This window comes from Otolemur garnettii, unplaced genomic scaffold (genome assembly GCF_000181295.1).
Source record: "Otolemur garnettii isolate 467f Iridium unplaced genomic scaffold, OtoGar3 scaffold00126, whole genome shotgun sequence".
In the NCBI taxonomy this organism is placed as follows: Eukaryota; Metazoa; Chordata; class Mammalia; order Primates; family Galagidae; genus Otolemur; species Otolemur garnettii.
This window is the reverse complement of record NW_003852521.1, coordinates 138959-159412: the sequence shown is the minus strand read 5'-3', so window position 1 is coordinate 159412 and position 20454 is coordinate 138959. Positions and strand designations below refer to the sequence as shown.

The 20454-nt window shown below is 43.6% G+C and overlaps 1 protein-coding gene across 2 annotated transcripts in view; it reads left to right on the top strand.

Annotated features, from left to right (window-relative positions):
• The window catches only part of ARID1B (AT-rich interaction domain 1B), a 426086-nt gene that overhangs the window by 383991 nt on the left and 21641 nt on the right, over positions 1-20454 (top strand). The window contains exons 10-13 of one of the 2 annotated variants that reach the window (XM_003797857.3): positions 7425-7534; positions 8253-8411; positions 15197-15406; positions 17989-18193. In XM_003797857.3, the coding sequence (XP_003797905.1) occupies positions 7425-7534; positions 8253-8411; positions 15197-15406; positions 17989-18193 (684 nt within the window). The remainder of the gene's footprint in view (positions 1-7424; positions 7535-8252; positions 8412-15196; positions 15407-17988; positions 18194-20454) is intronic. The other variant, XM_003797856.3, reaches the window with a different exon arrangement.

Sequence of the window (20454 nt, the reverse complement as noted above, 5' to 3'; positions counted from 1 at the left end):
GTGTCTGAAAATCACAGTATATATTATGTAAATGATTTGTATTCATGGTGTTTTTAGACCATGAGGACATACTTCACATAGCATTGGAGACTGTTTGTAAATATACACACTAAGTCACACTAAGTTCTCTTTGAGAACAACTAGGGGTATTGGAAAATCCCAGAACAAAAACTCTCCATTGGGTAGTGGCGGCTGTAGACATTGATGTTGCTTATTTCAGAGGAGGTGGTGGAAGAGCAGACCCAGGAGGTTGAAGTGCTTTTCTTTATTTAGGGACATACCTTCGAATGTATACTTAGACATGGGTGCTTTATAGTACTATTTGCAGGTTATTTCTACTGAGAAGTTGTTTTAAATAATTCATTATGTTTAGTTCTTAAGTCCACGTTGTAATTTCCACGCTTGCATTCTTATAAAATCGTGTCTGATGAGTACAGTCATTACTGGTCAGTTTGTGGGAAATATCAGCAGTGTCCAGCTGCAGGTCTCCCAGTCCTTAGACCCTTTAGGCCCTAACCCCCTCCTCAGGTTCTCTAGCTACCCAAACACAGGGAGCACTGCTTTTTAAATCAGCATCTGCTGTGCATTTCAGGTGCCGCACATTTTGGTGGTAGATACCCACGGGCAGGAGCTCAGCGCAGTGGGTTCTGTGTCTCCAGTGTCTTATGTTAGAGCCTCAATTCTCCCTGCTTGCCTTTTCTTACTTCCTCTGCTTTCCAAAAGGCCTTCCGAGAGGTCAGTGTTTCTCTGTCAGGAAGAGTAAGGCCCCAAGAGGCGAGGCTTGCCTCCTTCTGGAGCATCTGATTTGCTGGTTTCTGGGGTCTAACTGAACAGTGGCATTCCCTGATGGCTTCTCTTGAAAGGTTCATGAAAGGGGAGCATGTAGGAGCTACTGGTAAAAATGAAGGTTTTTAAATAGATCCAGTGGCCCCTTCTGATGTTAGGCAGGCAGTTCTTGGGGCCGGTGAGGTGGGTGTTTTTGCATCTGAGAGGAAGTGAAAAGCTCTGAGCAGCCTGTTAGCTGGCACCTCCTCTCTGCCTTGCTGTCACTGACCAGGGTGCCAGAGCACTGGAGTTAGGACACTGCGTGCAGTAAAATGACTTCAGAGCATTGAAACTGCACAGTAAATTTTACCTGCTATCAGCAGTGCTATTTTTCCCTTCTTCCCTTGAACCCCAGAGCCACAAAAACAACCAGCAACGAGCAGATGGCCCAGTGCCCTGCCTGAGAAGATTTATGTATTCCTCAGGAATAACCAGTTTAATGAAGATTCACAGGGAGGGTTTCTTTATATTATTATTATTCAAATAATTTAGCTATTCATCAGTCTATACAGAGGAAATCTGCTCAATGAAGGGCCATTTATTATCTTCACAGTGTTTTTAGGGGGCAGTAGTATGTTTTTATTGCATCATGCTTTCTGAAACATTGTATTTTTTCCCAACAGTTTTTTTATTAAATCTTAACTGTGTACATTAATGCATTTATGGGGTACAACGTGCTGGTTTTATATACAATTTGGAATACTTACATCAAACTGGTTAACATAGCCTTCACCTCACTTAATTATTGTGTGAAGACATTTATATACTCTTAATAGATTTGGCACATACCCTTACAATATGCACCACAGTTGAGGTCCCACTGATTACCCTCCCTCCACGAGGCCTCCCCTCCCCCTCCTCTTCCCGCCTTCATCCTGGGCTATAGTTGTGTTTGATCTTTTGTATGAAAATGTGGGTGATTATACATTGGTTTCAAAATAGTACTGAGTACACTGGATACTTTGAATAGTTAAAACATTCATCAAATTTTCCTTCACACATTTAAGTCAAATGGTCCCTAATGGAAAGTGGCATCCAGCACATCAGAGGAGGTTGACCATTTAGGGTAGATTGCATCTGTTGCTAGATACGTGTGAGTCTGTTGTGACTGTTATGCCCTCAGAGAGAACCAGGAATGACACAGAATGATAAGGTGTCGTCCCAGGGACAGTTTTGGCCTGAAGGTGTACACATTCAGCTTACACGCAGCTTTGCTAGGCAGGGGCCAGAAATGGCCTAGATCAGCATCACTTCAGTCCACTTGGTTGGGACCCATGGAGATAAATTACAATGATAACAGCCAAGCATTTCACCATCAAAATGTGCTTTTAGAGAAAGTGAAAATAATACAAATGCTGGCCAGAACTGGCGGTGGAATTTTCTGAACTGGCATTCCAGCACTTTCTTCACTGAGTTCAAACAGTTGTGTTGTAGACGGTGTACAAGGCCAAAAGAGATCCTCCTGTGTGGCGACAAATTGTTACAGGCTTCAGTGAGCAAGTAATTATTTAAATGGAGTCAGTGTGAGTATAAATTTGACAACTATTTCTTCACTTAAAATGCCACGGGAAGTAGAATGGTAAGCAGTGGGAATCTTTCCCTCTGAAGCAGCTTTTTAGGGTTTGTTTTAACTATTTCGATTAAAAGGTTAGAGTTATGTATTACTACAGGCACAGTTACGAGTCACGTGTGCCTGTGTACAATACATGTGTCGCTGGTTGGATTTCACTTACTTGTGTTTAGTTTTATAATATTGCTTAGCCATAGACTTGTCTGCATCAAGATGATATAAACCGTCATCTTAAAGCAGACATCAGAATTCCAAAAATTACATCTGCCACCTGTGGTTCTAAGTTTGCCTCACCAGAGTTTCTCTACAAAATGTAGGGCATTTCCACCACTATAACCTGTAAAGGGTAGAGAAGCAGCTGTGAGCTGTGTGGCCAGGCTTCCTCTCCTGTGGGGCTCTGGTGAAGCACAGGGGCCAATCGCTGTGTTAACTCAGCATCCAAATGCTGTGTCCTGCTTGTGTCCCAGTGCAGGGTATGTTAGCTCCGGAGCCCTTCAAAAAGAAAAAGACAATCATACCACCACAAGGATCAAGAGCCACCTCCTTCAGGATCTCCCGGAGTGCTTTTTTTTTTTGGGAGACAGAGCCTCAAGCTGTCCCCCTGGGTAGAGTGTTGTCGCATCATAGCTCACAGCAACCTCCAACTCCTGGGCTCAAGTGAGTCTCCTGCCTCTGCCTCCCAAGTAGCTAGGACCACAGACGCCCGCCACAACACCTGGCCATTTTTTGGTTGCAGCTGTCGTTGTTTGGCAGCCTGGGCTGGATTCAAACCCGCCACCTTAGGTATATATGGCTGGGGCCTTAGCCACTTGAGCCACAGGCGCCGAGCCGGAGTGCTTGTTAAAACCACAGATTCCTGGGGCCCCATCAGAAATCCTGCATGTGGGCCTAGGAATCTGCATTCTGAACAGACTCCTCATGTAACTTCCTTGCTCTGATGCTTAAGTTGGGGAGCCACCAATTTAGAGGTGTTTTGCAGCAGCATTAGCCATTTGCCAGATTGTTTGGTATTTTGAAATTTAAAAGAAAAAAGTTTATGGCTTGGTGCCCGCAGCATAGTGGTTATGGCTCCAGCCACATACACCAAGGCTGGTGGTTTCGATCCCAGCTGGGGCCATCTGAACAACAATGACAATTGCAGCCAAAAAATAGCTCGGTGTTGTGGCGTGTCCAGTAGTCCCAGCTACTTGGGAAGCTGAGGCAAGAGAATTGCTTAAGCCTAAGAGTTGGAGGTTGCTGTGAACTGTGATGTCACAGCACTCTACTGAAGGCGACATAGTAAGACTCTGTCTTCAAAAAAGAAAGAAAGAAACTTATAAAATTATGCCTAGAATATGAATCTACAGCTGGAGAGCTATTTCTTTCCTGTCTTGGGATTTTAGGATCTTTCACAAGAAAAGATCTGGGTCTGTCGCATCCTTGCTGATGGTGTTGGCTGTCTTAAGTAGTTTATAAAGACCATCAGTGTTTATGCCTTCTTGCTTGCTTGCTTCCTTTAAAGTAATGGTTTTAGGTGAGTTGCTGTCTTCCTCCCAGTTACAAAGGATTTGATACATTATAAAAACCAGGTCTCTTCAACTGGGTGAAAATGTGTACTGAGTGATGCCAAAATGTTTTGGTGGCTTCAGGCTTTGTAGGATGCTAGAGTTGTGACTTCCACAGAGCTGCCATGCCTGGCCAGTATGCTAGGGGCTTCTCTGGGGAGAGGACATGGGCAGTGACTCTGTGGGGCGCAGGGCCCCCAGAGGTTTCCTGGCCCTGCCCTGCCCCGTGCTGTTACTCATGTGTGGTGGTGTTGTGGGGTCCCTGTGCAGGTTACTCATGTGTGGTGGTGTTGTGGGGTCCCTCGGGGCCTTGCTGACCCAGTGAGAAAGACACGCTTCTCCTGAGCTGCCGTCAGAGTGTCAAGTTCATGGTGTGCTTTATGCATGTATTTTGCCAGGTGTAAAAGTAGTCAAGGACATCTACAGATGTACACAGAGAGAGAGCCCCTTTATGTTTTCAGAAACAGAGAATAAAATACCTTGCAGAATATGGTGTATTGCCAAGAAGAGAACTATTTTTGTGTTTGTGATCTCTTCTGGGAACGGTTGTGCAGCCTTGTAAAGGAGATTTCAGTAAAGGAAGCTGGGGAAAGGAGGAATGAATGTGGAAGTTCAGTTTTACTCGTGTCATATGTTCTTTATGTTCCTTTTGAATACATTAAGCCCAGTGTGGAATAGCTGCCTTAGGACCTGGACCCACACTTGCTCTAAGAAATCACGCTAGGTCTTAAATTTCAGTGGTAAAGCCAGAGGCGGGTGCGTGGCGGTATTTACGGTCCTCGCGCAGCACTCTCTGCAGTCTCAGATTCTTTACGGCCCCTTTTATGTCTGAACTTTCCCTACTGGATTATTCGTGTCAATAGGAGAAACCACAGTGCCCTGATTTAACACATCCTTGTAATAGTCGTGGTCCTTCTCTTCTGGGAAAGGAGAAAAAAATACTAGCGCCCCTGGAGTAGCATTGCCACAGGAGGCATGTGGCTGTTTGCAGTGATTGATTGAGAATTCTGGTAGGAAGTGAAAATAAGCATTTCAACAAGAAGAATAGTAAAAGCCACAGTAAGCAAAGACCTCATGATCCATTTAGTTAAATAAAATTGACATCGTAAGGCAGAAGTGCTGAATAGAATTATTACTCTAATCCTATCCTTTTATAGCTCTCAAAATAGAGCGATAGCATTTTTGGCAGTTTCTATATTTGCATACCTAAAATTCTCATGTTAAAATCTATAATAAAGAAGGAAGAAATTTGGGGAATTTCAAACCATCATCCATGCCTATTCATGTATGTCTGATTTTTAAATCAGTGTAAGTTCTCACTAATTATCATAACATATACTGGCCTCGTTCTTTATGCTTACAAGTCGCTTCTGTGCATCTTAACCCATTTAATGCATAAAGTAGAATATCGCTATTCCTATTTTCAAAACAACAACTGATAAATACTGACAAAACTGCAGGTTATAACTGCTGGAGACGCAGGACCCAATAGAAGCCATGTGTCTGTGACTTCCCTGCGCTCTGGGAGGCAGTTGTGGCCATCAGGCCTTTGAACCTGCTCTGTGAATCAGCTCACAGGGAAGTGTGGACTTTCGTAACTCCCCTCTTTTCACATCATCCTGCTTTCCTATCCTTCTATTCTTCTAAAAATGGTGTTTCTAATATCCAGGTTTACTAATCCATATCCTGTTAGACCCCAGAGATCAAGCCACACGAAAGCAGTCCAATCCGCTACTTTGAACAAGGCAGTCTTGGTGTAATATCTCTCAGCTGCTTTTTTGAGGTTTCACACATTCACAAAAATAACAGCATTTTTAGCTGATCCCAATAGATTTTTCTCTGCAGCTGCATCACTTGAAAAAGCTTTTTGTTCTAGTTCTTAAAGTCTAAGTATTGAAAGTAATTTGAAAAAAGAAAAACATCCCAATTATGATTTGTGTTTGTTGTGATGACTTTAAGGACTGACTGGGCTGCAAATGGGCTTTGAAAAGCAAGCCAGTGTGCCATTGAAAATACAGGATTTCAAGTGCATTGTTGAGTGTGCTGATGTAACTCATGGGCACGTGGCAGGGTAGGCTTTTTTTGGCAGGACCTATGGTCTCAACCTGCAGTGATACTAAAGATATTAGCAAATTAGCACCACAAAGCTTGCCAGCTAATTCACCAGAGCCTGCTCACTCTCACTGCTGTAATTAAAACTAATTATTTTCTAAAACATAGTAATACATGAATATGTGCAGTAATCATTTTGTAGTGGGCAATCTGTGGAGCCTTTTTTTAAAGGGTTTGGTTTTTTTTTTTTGGCACATTATGCTACATGTGTCCTGCCTCGGTTGAGCCAGCACTTTTCATTTGCAAAATATAAAATGGATCCTGTTCATAGAACATCAGGTTGATTTTATTTTGAAATTGGGATGTTTTCTGTTTTTCACTCATTATGAGGCTTGTCGCTCTCCCCTCCGCCTTTTCCCCTTCCCTCCTCCTTACCCTGAATCTTCCCACATCTGCGTGGTGATTCTCTGGGCCCCTCCAGCCCCATGTTGTGCAGATGGTTTCCGCAGTGGGGTTCTCTGGAAATTCAGCTGTTACTCCCGGGATAGCTACACTGATTCCCTGACTGTAGGCCTGTTCTTCCTGTACAGGAAAGAAATCTAAATCTAGATTTTTAACCTGAGAATGTCTATTAGCAGCTGCCATAAACACGTATAAATCATTTGCTCTCTGGTGAAATTCTCTTTGTAAAGCCTAAGTGGGGTCAGCTGAATTTCTGAACCTAGAGAAAGAAAGCCAGGGGTTGACTCTGGAGCCACGGTGGGCCTCTGCCCTGGGCTTGGAGCTGCTGGTCAGGGTTGATGACAGCCATGAGGCTCTCAGCCATGCAGAAATGATCCCAGAGCCATTGCAAAATAATTAGGAAGTCCTTCCCTTCATGATGCTGTTTTTCATTATTGTTCTTGAGGTTACCTGCTATGACATCATCCCGTATCGTAGACTAGACCACATGTACTAGATAAGATTTTCAAGTGAAACGATGTGAAATGTCAGATAGTTTTGCCAACTATAGATTATTTAAATCACGAGATAAAGAAGGCACCAAATCCTCCACCAGGTTAAAAAATACATATATTATATACACCAGCATTTGCTTCCAATGCTTGATGAGCAGTTTAAGCACCTGGCTCACCTCCACGTGTCGCCTACCTTTTAAAGCTATAATAACTTTGAAAAAATAATGGTTTGCATCTCAAACGAATGGCCTGCTGTTTATTTAGGTATATATGTATGTGCTTGATAAAAAAGGATTGCCAGAATTTGGTGCTGTTTAGATTTCAGAAATTCGTATGCTCTGAGTTACAGTTTTTTTTTTCCTTTCTTCAAGGGTAACACAGTGCCTCCTGCTTCCTGCAGTAGCTTGTGTTGTCAGGAGCACACTCTAACAAAGCACGTGTATAATCCTAAACTCTGTTTCTCCTGTTTTCGATTAGCATCTATGGGTCTTGCAGATATGATGTCTCCTGGCGAATCCAAACTCTCCCTGCCTCTCAAAGCAGATGGCAAAGAAGAAGGCACTCCCCAGCCCGAGAGCAAGTCAAAGGTACTTCCTTTCCCCTCTGCACGTGGCCCGGGGTCTGCCTAGCACAGAGCTGCCATGTCGTTCTCTCTCTTGCCGGTGCTGGCCGACATTTTTCATTTGGTTTCTCTGCATGCCTTCATCTGTGCGACATGTTCATAGTCTCCTTTTCTTCCCCCAGCCCCTCCATGGTGTGGATCTGAAAGTTACTAGTTCTTACGGCATTAACTCAGGGTTGGGGGAGGGGGTGGAGAGACAAGACCCACCTAAGAGAGATGCTTTGGGGTGGGGAGAGGCCAGGGTCTCGCCCGGGTTCTGCTCAGCCACCATCCTCTCTGCCTGCAGTTGAAAGCTTCCTGTTCTGGCTGCCTCAGCTACCACAGCATACTTACTGTTTTGCTTTCCTGCCTTATTTGATAAATAAGGTCAACAGCTTTTTTTTCTTTCTTTCTCTCTTTCTTTCATGAGGGGTAACCCATGCTTAGCATTCCATGTAAGCTTGAAGTAAGCATGGGGGCTTAGTGGCCGTCCGTGTCCAGCATCCAGCAAACTCACCAAATTATACTAATTAAGGATGTTGTTTTAATACCTTTATATGTGTGTGTGTGTTTGTACATGTCTTTATGTGTATACAAATTATATGTATATAAATTAGTCTGTTAAACTGGATGTACTTTTTGTTATTTTAAATAAAGTTTGCCCTACCTTTGTCATTTTTTTTTTTTTTATTCCTCTACCACAGGATAGCTACAGCTCTCAGGGTATTTCTCAGCCCCCAACCCCAGGCAACCTGCCAGTCCCTTCCCCAATGTCCCCCAGCTCTGCTAGCATCTCCTCCTTTCATGGAGATGAAAGTGATAGCATTAGCAGCCCAGGCTGGCCCAAGACTCCATCAAGCCCTGTAAGTGGCTCTGGGTTTTTTTGTTTTTTGTTTTTCGGGGGTTTTTTGGTAATTAATTAATTCTACTTTAATGCTTGCTTGTTTATTTGCTGTATAAGACTTTTTCTTCATTATTTATCCTTGAAAGGATTTTCTTTATAAGTAATTATGTATGAATAACAAAAATGAGTAAAGTTTGCCTGCATCGTAAAGTTGATTTCTAGTAATGAAACATCTAGTATAAAGAAGCACCTCTGTACAAAGCATGTGATTGTATTACTGGGTCCAAACTCCTTCACACAGTGACTCTGTTTAAATGTCTAAGCTATTGTATACTTATAAAAGATTTTTTAAATGGGTTATGTCACCATTTATATGGGAACTAATAGCAGCCGTGGATTGAATGAGGGGTTTGACCCTGACCTAAATTTTTCATGGGCTGTTCTGTCTGAAACATTCCAAAACTGTCTACCTGAAATAAGTATTACAATTTGGGTACGTTTAGTATAATATCAGCTTTGCCTTGTTTTCAACACATTTGTCTGAAATTAACAAAAAATTGTAGACATACTGTGTGGCCATAAAGTTCACGTGCAGTTTAAAATAGTTGTCTGGTTTAAATTACACATGAACTTTATGCCCCCCTGTATTAGTGCCTGAGACTTATTAGATTAATAATATTTACCTACATTAGAATCAGTTGAGATAGAAAAATTGTGTCTTGGCTTGGCGCCCACAGCTCAGCAGTTAGGGCACCAGCCACACACATCAGGGTTAGTGGGTTCAAACCCAGCCGAGGCCTGCTAAACAGTGACAACAGTGACAATAACAACAACAACAAAAAAAAACACCCAGGAGTTGTGGCGGCACCTGTAGTTCCAGCTACTTGGGAAACTGAGGCAAGAGATCACTTGAACCCAAGAGTTTGAGGTTGCTGTGAGCTGTGACACTATGGCACTCTACTGAGGGCGACACAGTGAGACTCTGTCTCTACAAAAAAAAAAAAAGAAAGAAAAACTGTACCCTCAGCCAGATTGCTGTATTGCTTTCCGTATGATACGTCAATGACAGAAATGGTCATGCACATACTGGGGAAATGTTTTAGTCTCAGCATTCTTCTGACTATTGGGCCTTTATTTTTCTGACTAAAGAAATTAATTCTGTGCCATTAAAAAAAGGGTAATGGTGCTGTGGTAACCTTTATTTTACATTCATATAGGGAATCAAAAGATCTTAGAAGAAAAAAAAACTTAACATGCAATTACTTGCCAAGAAGGTTTAATTAACACTCTAATTTTTGTGAGACGATGTATTGAACAGCACAGCTCAGGAAAAGCAAGTTGGAGGGAAGAAGACTCTAGCTGTGCAGAATCTGGCAATCTAGTCAAAACCCCGAAAGGAGGCTGCTATTAATTATCCATTCACTGATTTAAACAGATAGAGCTTGAAGGTTTGAAGAGTTGGTGGTTCTAGTAAATGTTTGTAAAATTCACATGGAGCTGTAGGATAACCAGCATTTTCCTTTTCAGATGAAGAAAGGGCATTCATTATTCGCTCTTGCCTTCTGTGTAGATACACTTCAATTTTGCAGCACCCGAGATGAAACGTAAAATGCTTCTAAGAACGGGTGCGGCAGAGCTCACAGGAAGGACACACAACTCCTGAATCTTGATCTCTTTGTGCTATTTGCTTTGAGTCTCAGAAGGCAGCCAACAGCGTGTATTTTCTCCCCATGGTCTACCCTGGTTTTTTATTTTGTTTTCTTTCTTTTTTTAATAGGAAAAACATTTTGAACCAGTAATGCTCTCAAGTCAACATGTAGAATTCAAATAACTTTTCAAAGGCATTTGTGTGTTGGCTCAGAGGCAGAAGTTTAAAGGTTAAAAACAATAGTCTTTAAAATTTAAAATGGTAAGAATAATTTATTACAAACAGAGACTACTCATAGACCATATTATATGGTAGAAACTCACATCTTGCTAATCTCTAAGTTAAAAAGGATTGAAATAATTATTTTAATTTACTAGTCACTTTACCTGCATCCATTGAGTCCTTCAGGAAACAAACTCTTACCCAAATCCTACTTTCTGCTGAAATATAAGAAAAAGGGGCCAGGCCACTCATGGCTCTGTAATCTCAGCACTCTGGGAGGCTTGAGCTCAGGAGTTTGAGACCAGCCTGAGCAAGAGTGAGACCTCTAAAAATAGCTGGGTTTTGTGGCATATCCAATAGTCCCAGCTGCTTAGGAGGCTGAGGCAAGAGGATCACTTGAGCCCAAGAGTTTGAGGTTGCTGTGAGCTATGACACTACAGCACTTTACTGAGGGTGACAAAGTGAGACTCTTATCTCATAAATTAATTAATAATTAAGAAAAATGCAAACTGAATTATAAACTGTATTTTCTGGTTATAGCACAGTCACACTTGAAATTGCATATTAACTTTTTCTTCTAAATATTTCTATATACATTACCTCTTCCTGTACCTAAATTGTTTTAAGAATTTACAAGCAACCTTCTGTCTCCAGCAGTCGATGGGACAGGAGAAGCTGTAGTCTGCAATGGAAAAGGGTTAGACTGTCACCCTAGTGAGAAAACAGCCGCTTGTTAGAGTGAGATGCTAATTCAACAAGGGGCCAAAGGAGAGTGTGAAAGAAACTGACATTATCTCTGCTGTCAAAGCATAGCAAAATATATACAGTTCAAGAATATTTGGCTGCTCTGAGATACCACTTGGGTTTGTACTCAATGCTGCTGATAGCATCCCTAATAAAGCCTCTCTAACAGCAGGTCTGAAACAGAAGAAAACGATAAAGATGCTCTTTGCTTTGACAGTATATTATGGACCAACATTGTTTTGTCACAAAACATTCTAAAGTAAAAATAAACATTTGTCCATATACACGCACATACGCATATTACCAGGCATATGGTAAAGACTTGCTGAAATGTAAATCTGCCTAAAATACTTGAAGAAAATGTACTTATAGGCTTAATTAAAGTATATGCAAGAAAAACATTTGTGGCACCATACTAATGTCTTACTATGACTTTTCAGCAATTTCATTCCTTTTTCTTGCTTCCAGAAAAGTTCCAGAGCAGTAGGATAGCACTTTTTACAACACTGAAGCACAGGACTAGGTGGTCTTAGTGACCTGGAGGGGCTCATTCCTGCCCATTGTCAGTGGATATGCAGGAAACACACTCAGTAAGGAACTCGTTCAGCCCAGCCTCCCATCAGCTCCAGGAACAAGGAGGGTGTGCGTGGAGGCTGGTCGGTGACGAGGGTGGTGAGGTGGATGCTCTTTATTCACGGAGCCTTTGTTCTGTGGTCAGACACCCAGATGCTGACTCTGACGATCTTTTCCCTAGTCAGCCAACCTGGAGGCTGGTGTGACCTGGCACAGCCCCTTTCTCAGCCATCAGCCTCGCTGGACAAGGACCATGCTCACTTTGCACCTTGTCTTGAAAGCCTGCCTGTAAGATATTTTTGAAGCAGATGTTAATTGATGTTTACACACCGCCAGCCTTCTCACACCCTTCTGTCTGTCTGAGTAATCATTCACAGAACAAAAACCTATCGAGGCCCAGGCCCTTTCACGTGCAAGGCACTGTGCTAAGTGTCGGCGATTCAGAAGAACTTAAGGTCTGGTCAGGAGAGTGGGTGGCAGACAGTCACGTGCACACATAGGGTTTTACACACGGTGTAAACAGAACATGACGGTGGATTAAAACTAGGCCCTGGTTTAGATCAGTGAGCCAGCTTCAGGGAGGCCTCTTCAAGGACTTAAGCAATAAACTGAGTCCTGACCACATCAGTTCCATACAGATGCATTTTCCTACATCATAGTGCCACAAAAATGCTTTTTGAAAAAGTTAAAAATTATGAAAAATAAAAGTATACTATTAAAATTATTAAATTTTTCTAATTTTGTGAGAATAAATTGAACTTAAACTTAAGTTCATTTGATAAAGGAGAGAGAAGTTAAAACACAATATAATCAGACTAGTTCATCATTCAGGCCTGTTTCAGCATATAAGATTCCATTCTTGTCCAGAGTAGGGGAGCAAGCATTTCTGTGCGCATTGTCAAGTTATCATGGGACTGTTCATCTAGACCCCCTGCAGTCTCCCTTTAGAGAGGACCACACCAGCAATGGCAGACGGATCTTACAGACAGGATATTGGTTGAGCTATTCAGAGTAGTTTTAAACCAAAATGATTGCTTTTATTTCTTTTATCTTTAAATTGAATCTCAAACTTCTGCCTCTCAATTTTTTACAAATGAAGGGCAAGAGAGAAGTTGAATTTTTTTTTAAACTGACTGTAGATGATAATCCTTTTTTTCCCTCAAGTTCTTATTTCAAATTTTCATTTTTGAAAAACATTGGACCTTTTTTTTTACTTTTTGTTGTAAGTGTACCTCTCCAGAAGAAATAAAATTCAACACTAAAATTTAGAAACTTCCCAGTAATAGCTATCCTGTGAGTGATGGCAAACCTTCTGAGGTGTTGTCAGTGTGCAAATTTGATAGGAAGTGTGCCGGGGCAGTTTGTTGTCATAGTCAAATATTCCTGTGGTGTAAAGCTATGGGAAGTAAATTTTAAAACGTTATTATTTGGAGTGAGAAAGCTATATTCAGAATGTATATGTGGATAAATAGATATTCAAATATGTATAGGCCGGTGCTGTGGCTCATGCCTGTAATTCTAGCACTCTGGGAGGCCAAGGTGGGTGGATTACCTGGTCTCTTAAAAAACAGCCGAGCGTTATGGCAGGTGCCTGTGGTCCCAGCTACTTGGGAGGCTGAGGCAAGTGGAGCTCTTAAGCCCAAGAGTTTGAGGTTGCTGTGAGCTGTGACACCACCACCAAGGGCAGCAAAGTAATACTCTGTTTCAAAAAAAAAAAAAAAGAAGAAGTTATGTCTTTAAGGTGTTTTCTAAAGTAATTTTTAAGTGACTTGAAATTTAAACTTAGTATAGCCTAAAAGATCACATTTTTTTATCCTACCATTCTATACTTTTATTTACATGGAGTATATCATCCCTTTTTATGTTCCTAGACAAAGACTTAACTCCACGATACTTTTAACTCCAAAAACTTAAAATTTCAGCCACAGTAGCTCTAGAGATTACTTTAGCTGGCAGTGGTTCTCAACCTTCCTAATGCCACGATGTATTTTCATTGTCACAAAGCGGTTGGACCCACAGTTTGAGAACCTCTGAAGAGGCAAGCTGCCAGCACAGGAGCTTTGTGAGTTTCACTCTCAGGTGTCCTGTCCAAGGCCAGACTTTTTATGGGGGGATCATTTTGTTACATAAAGTAACATCTAGCTTTAATGGCTTTTATGTTATTTCCCTCCCCCCAATTTTCATAAATACATCTAAAAATAAGTTAAAGTAAACAAGGAAAAGGAAAAAAACATAGAAAGAGCGCTGTCTAAAATAATGGCTATCTGTTAGAAATGATAACCTAGATGTGTCTGAATAAAGGAAGTAAATCATTGTTCTAAGAAATCTTTTTTTTTTCCTTTTGGAGTCTCACTTTGTCACCCTTCGTAGAGTGTTGTGGCATCACAGCTCACAGCAGCCTCCAGCTCTTGGGCTTACACGATTCTCTTGCCTCAGTCTCCCCAGTAGCTAGGACTCCAGGCACCCGCCCAGCTACTTTTTTTGTTGTTGTTGTTTGACTAGGGCCGGGTTCAAAACCACAACCCTCGCTATATGGGGCTGTGGTCCTACTTACTGAGGCACAGGTGCTGCCCCTGTTCCAAGAAATCTTTATCAAGAATTTGGAAATGATTTTCCTCAATAACCCTAACATTGCAAATATTACAAGTACAAATATAGAGATACAAAAGAAAGGGGAAAAAATACAATTAGCCTGCTGAAGGCTAAAAGTGTAACCAGCCCAGGGCACGTAATTAGCTGTGCAGAAACTGGGAGCTTAGAAACCAAATATATATTTAAAAAAACAAAATAGAGCAGTAATAAGCACACAAACACATGCCGTAAAAGTAAATGTATCCATTTAATCCACTCCCACAGAAGTGCTGGGAGTATGATTCAGCACATTATTAAAACATGGATTCTATCTCTGTGCTTTATTCTAAAGCAGTAGAGTAAGAATCTGTTAAAATAACTATTTAATCGCCCCTTACCTTGACACAGAATGTCCAGCAATCTTAAGCTCGGAATGCTGGTGATCATGAGAAATGCTGAAGCCCCCCCCCCACAGCCAGCCATTGGCTTCTAGAGCTCAGAAGAGCTTGGCACCGGCAGCTGGGGTGTGACTTGTGGCCTGCCTTACAGTTCTCAGCTAGTGTCTCCTGTTCCTCCGTGTGGGTCAGTGTTAATGAAGGCACACCGTGCCCATTCTTGTTTTGACCAGGAAAAATGAGACTGTTTAGGTTTTGGAGGCTCCAGATATGTAAAATGTTTAATTCACTGTGCTCATTCTATGAGCTCACACCCTTTTATTTTTAAAAGTAACACGAGGTGTCATTGGAAGTTTGCCTTCTGGGATTCAACGCATATATCAAAGCAAAAAAGCATTTTTTGGTTTTGGTTTAATTTTTCACATGTGTAAAAGGGGGAGTTTGGGCCCTTTATTTAAAGTCAAAGTAAATTCTTAAGAAAATGTATCGTTTGTGCCTGAACTAGTAGCCTTCATTCCTGATTGTTGTGTGATAGATAGCAGTAGTTTTTAATCTCTTTTCTTAGATTTGTTAGCTCACTATTTTTTTCTTACCTCTTCCCCTTCCCTCTGCCCACCATTGCCCATCTGCACATGCTCCTTCTGGGCACAGAAGTCCAGTTCATCTACCACCACAGGGGAGAAAATCACAAAGGTATATGAGCTGGGGAACGAGCCGGAGAGGAAGCTCTGGGCTGACCGCTACCTCTCCTTCATGGAAGAGAGAGGCTCCCCTGTCTCAAGCCTGCCTGCCGTGGGCAAGAAGCCCTTGGACCTGTTCCGCCTCTATGTCTGCGTCAAAGAGATTGGCGGCCTGGCACAGGTAAGAGCCAGTGGTTGAGGGGTCAGGGGGCCGTGTGGATAAGGCTGTACTGCAGCATTCCCCTTCCCGGGCCCACGTCTGTGTGCGGGAGTGTCGGGGCACCCTGGCCCTGCCCCGACCTTGCAGTGTGACATCAGCGGGTCATTTATCAGGGTCTCAATTCCTTCATCCTTACAGTGGCACAGAGTAGATTTTTCTTTAGTTTCCCTGACAGATGTAGAATTCTCTGGAATCTGCTAGGAGTTCATAGTAAATACTCTAGAAATGTTTTACAAATGACTCAATTAATTATGAGACAAGAGTCAAATTACCAGTGTTCCACTATCCAAAGCAATTTATCAAGAAAATTATAAAACCATGCCCACAATACCTGACAACTAGGAGACCCAGTGCTATAAATTCAGACCAATGCTGTGAATCTCCCACCCTGGGGCGGGAGAGGCACCCAGGGCACCATGTAAAGAGGTGCTCATTTTCTGCTATGTAAGTGTTGGGTGTTGGCTCAACTGTCAGGGGGAGGGTCCCCTCAAGCCTCATACCCAGCCCCTACTCCCTAATAAAGAGTCTAGCCGGTATGGACACCTCCTGGCACAGAACCAGAAAGGACACAAACGTGTTAGCACCTCGCCGTGTGGCCTTCGTCTTTGTACATACAAGTCACCAGCCCCAAGAATAGATGAGGAAACTCAGTCATAACAAAGTAAAGCACAACTAATTTTGGGGTCCAGGGATGTTGCAGGACACATGATGGGGTCAGGTCTTGTCTGATTTCAAAACATGTACCCTTCCCATTTACCAGTAGTTCTCAAGCTAGCTATGTGCTAGCAGCACCTGAGGGGCTTGTAGAAGCTATCAGCCCCAGGTCAATGGCATGGGACTATCTGAGCTCCAAGTGGTCTAACTGGCAGTCAGAATGAGCCACCTTGCACCCCTCCAAGGTGCTGGGGTCACTAACTATTCAGGATCAAGTCATCTAATCCATAGGTATCCCTGCAGGCCTGCTGTGGTCTCAGTGCTGCAACCAGGGGTCACAGGAGGGGCCTTTGCTCTCAGCCTTCCCCTTGGGTGCCTAATCCATACCTAGGACTGAAGGAGATGGAGCATGCATCAGGGCTGTGCTGCCCAGCTACTGACCATGTGGGAGTGTGGTCAGCAAAAGGAGTGACAGAAATGTGCCAGTCTCCAGCTGAGCTCCCTGGCGTGTCCCCTCTGCCCCTGTGCTCCCCTGGACTCTCCTGGCCTGTCCCTTCTGTACCTGGGCTCTCTTGACTATACCCAGCCTTTCTCAACCTGCACCCTGCACCTGGGCTCTCCTGGCCTGTCTCCTCTGTACCTATCATAGATGTTTTTAGAATCACCAAAACTGCACAGTTAGAGTTTGTTCATCAAACCAGCACAGTATAGAAACTGGCAACCTCACTGTCTCCACTGTCCATGTAACCAGGCCAGTCTGTGTGGAGACTCCTGCCGTGGCTGGTGAGGGTCACTAGGTGGAGCTGCCTGGCATGGTTGTACACTCCCCTCACACTCTCTACCTGGCAGGCATCAGATGTGGGTGGGGAGCAGGTGCCCTGGCCACACGCAGGCTCAAAGCCTGGCTTCTCAGGATGTCCCTGGCAGCACTGTGCTCCCTGTTTGTGAAGGGTCAGCAGCCACGCCCTTGGCAGCCTCCCGCTACATGCCAGGGCGGCCCTGGGCGACTCCGTGGGCATTCGGTGTTTGTTTATTATGAGCCATTCAGTACTGGCTCATAAGTGAGTAAAGAGAAAGTGGACGTAAAGAGCTTTGTGAGAAAGTTTGAATCCCCAGAAATTCAATATTCATTAAAAACTGCTATCCCGCAACCCTGTACACCGGAAGGGACATCAAAAGGCAAAACCTTCCCCGGATCTCATTTACCTGTCTGACCTTTCACACAACCTGTCCCTGTGTTTCTGTTTTTATTTCTCTTTCTGCAGTTGTCTTATCTCCAGCTGCAGTGTGCCTGAGTGGCAGCATGGCGTGAAGGTGTGTCCCCACCCGCCCCGCTGAGCTGGTGGCTTTATAGAGCCTGACCTGTGGCTGGTGGCATCTCCTTAAGCTGTTAGATTGGGGTCACGTGGCAGGGCCGCACTTCTTTGCCCCACAGGCCACCAGCAGACCTGACGGGGTGTGGGCCTCAGGTTTCAGCCTCATTTCTGTGACTTGCGCTGTTGGAAGGAAGCGTGGTTTTTCATATCAGTGCTCAAACACTTAAATTGACAAATGGTGGTGTTCCTGCTTTCTGAAGCCCTTTTGTTAATTAGAGGTGTGGTGGGATGAGTGTGATCAGAGTGTGTTAGAACTCGCAGGCTCTGGAGAGCGCAAGGCGTCAGGAGGACCTCACGAGCCAGGCTTTTTATGCCGCTATCAGCAGGTTCCTTAATGGTTTTATAACTGTAAATGCTGTCTGTGCACTACTGAGTGGGAGTAATGAGCATTAGTTAAAAGAGGCAAATGAAAAAAAAGTAGACCAAGACATTAAGTGCTTTTTTTGTCTCCTGGCTTTAAACAAGCCACTTTGCTGCAAACCAATGATCCTGCCATTTTTTTTTTTTTGTTAGGTTAATAAAAACAAGAAGTGGCGTGAGCTGGCAACCAACCTAAATGTTGGCACTTCCAGTAGCGCAGCCAGCTCCCTGAAAAAGCAGTATATTCAGTACCTGTTTGCCTTCGAGTGCAAGATCGAGCGAGGGGAGGAGCCCCCGCCGGAAGTCTTCAGCACTGGGGACACGAAGAAGCAGCCCAAGCTCCAGCCGCCATCTCCTGGTAAGTGGCAGCGCTACAGGTGCTGGCCACGGAAGCCCAGGGCACGTGCCGGGAGGCTCAGGGGAGGCTATTTCCTAGTAAACCTAAGGGAGAACTTGAGATGTGTGAGAAGAAGGGGTTTTGTTTTGTTGTGTTTATTTAATTGAACCTTCCCTGGCAGTGCTTAAAGGATGAGACAGTGGGATTTGGGATGTGACCATTTCTGGTCAGCACTTTGAAGGCAGCCTACTTTTGCTTTTTTTTTTTGAGACAGGGTCTTACTTTCTCGCCCTCAATAGAGTGTCATATCTCACAGCAACCTCTAAACTCTGGCACTCAAGCGATTCTCTTGAGGCCTAAGCCTCCGGAGTAGCAGACTATAGGCGCCCACCACGACATCTGGCTAGTTAATAGAGATGAGGTCTCGCTCTTGCTCAGGCTGGTCTTGAACCCGTGAGCTCAAGCAGTTCACTTGCCTCGGCCTCCCAGAGCACTGGAATGACAGGCATGAGCCAACACACCTGGCCCCTACTTTTGCTTTTATCTTATTCAGTCAAAATAGGCTCTAGAATTCTGAACTCTACACCTTTATTCCTTTTCCAGATATTTAAAAACACTCCGTTTATGTGTATACAAAATAAAGATCCACATGAACCTGTTTGAACACTTCTGTGCTTCTGGTAAATGCCACCTACAGGTCTAACAGCTCTCCCACTGTTGGGGGTGCTCACATTTGTACTTTTGTAAAATGAAATTTGGACTTAATTTTGAATGTCCCCTGCCCAACAAGTTCTCACTTTTAGGGAAGGCAACAGACTGTCCTGGTAGGTTTCCATGTGACCCTGTTTCTGAAGCAAAGGGGTCCCATCAGCTTTGACCTAGAGGTCAGGATCCTCGGTGTCTATGCAGAGGCAGCTTACCTAAGCTCGAGCCAGACCACATTAAAGACAGCCACCCTGTGGCCTGCCCATCTACCCTGCTGTCAGAGACCCTGCTGTTCTTTTCAGTTCTCCTGATAGCCTTTGGTCTACCTGTTAGGGTTTCAAGTTTAAAATTACTAAATCACAGATTTTGGTAAACACAGTATTAGAGGGGGGAAGAAATTAGCACCTTAGTTGTGGGCGGTGACTTCCCTCAAGTAAATCCAACCTTCTCTTTTCTGTTGTGGCTCTTGGTCATTGTGGAGGTCACTTCCAAGCCCAGTGACTTCAGTGCTTAGCCATGCTGTTCCTGATCTCTTTACATGAACTGGGGCCCTGCGCCCGCTGTGCCCGTGGCAGAGCTCGTGTGAGCATGGCTGTGGCAGCTGTGTTTCCGGAGCACTCACATTGTGCCAGGCACTTTTCTAGTGCTTGTCATTTCATCTTTATCAGCCTTGTTATATGATTTTAAAACCCATAAGACAACAAAGGCTTGCAGAATCTAAGTACTTCTCCCAAAGCCACATAGCTGGGGAGCGGCAGGTCTAATCTTGGGGCCTACACAGTACCTTTGCCGCTATTGGAAATGCCTTTGTAGCAGGTGGATATTTACACATAGACACCAGAGAAGAGCCGTTTCCCTTTGAATACCTTTCTCCAGCTGTGGTCTTAGACAGCAAACCTGTAGCCAAAGTTGTTGATCAGGGATCTAACATAAATACTTCCTAGGCCTCAAGTGAATTTGTGGGGAATGTACCCAGAATTAGATCTGTAGGTTCTATGTACAAGTAGAAATCCTTCTCTCTCACCCCACTCTTAAAGACTCAAAGCCTTGGTTGCTTACAGTATACCTTAAAAACTGGGAAATCTAATTTTAAAAGTCTCATAACATTACATTTAGTTTACAGAGTAAAACAAGCTGCCTCTGAACAGCTCTGAAACTATTTTTCCAAAATAAAAACCCAGTGGGGTGTAGCCACCAAAGTGGTGATGTCTGCAAAGATCTAAGGGTGTATTTTATTTGCCAGGAAAGAACTCGTGTCCCTGAATGGTCTGCACTTGTGTGTGGAGAATAGCTCTCCTGGCGTGAGCAGCTTCAGTACAGGAAGCCCTGCTGCGGCATAGATCCTCCAGAAAGTGAGGGCCTGTTCTCTTAGCAGCTGGCTTTTCCCTTTCCCCCTTTTTTCAAACTGCCATTTTAATGGCAACATTATCATTTAACTGCACAAAAGAGCTTGAATTACAGATGCACTAGTGATGATCCATTCTTCTCAGTGGTCCAAATGGAGCCTAGGTCCTCTGATACGGGGGATAAATGAGAAAGGGGCTGGGGGTGATAAAGGGGCTGTCGGCTCTGCAGAG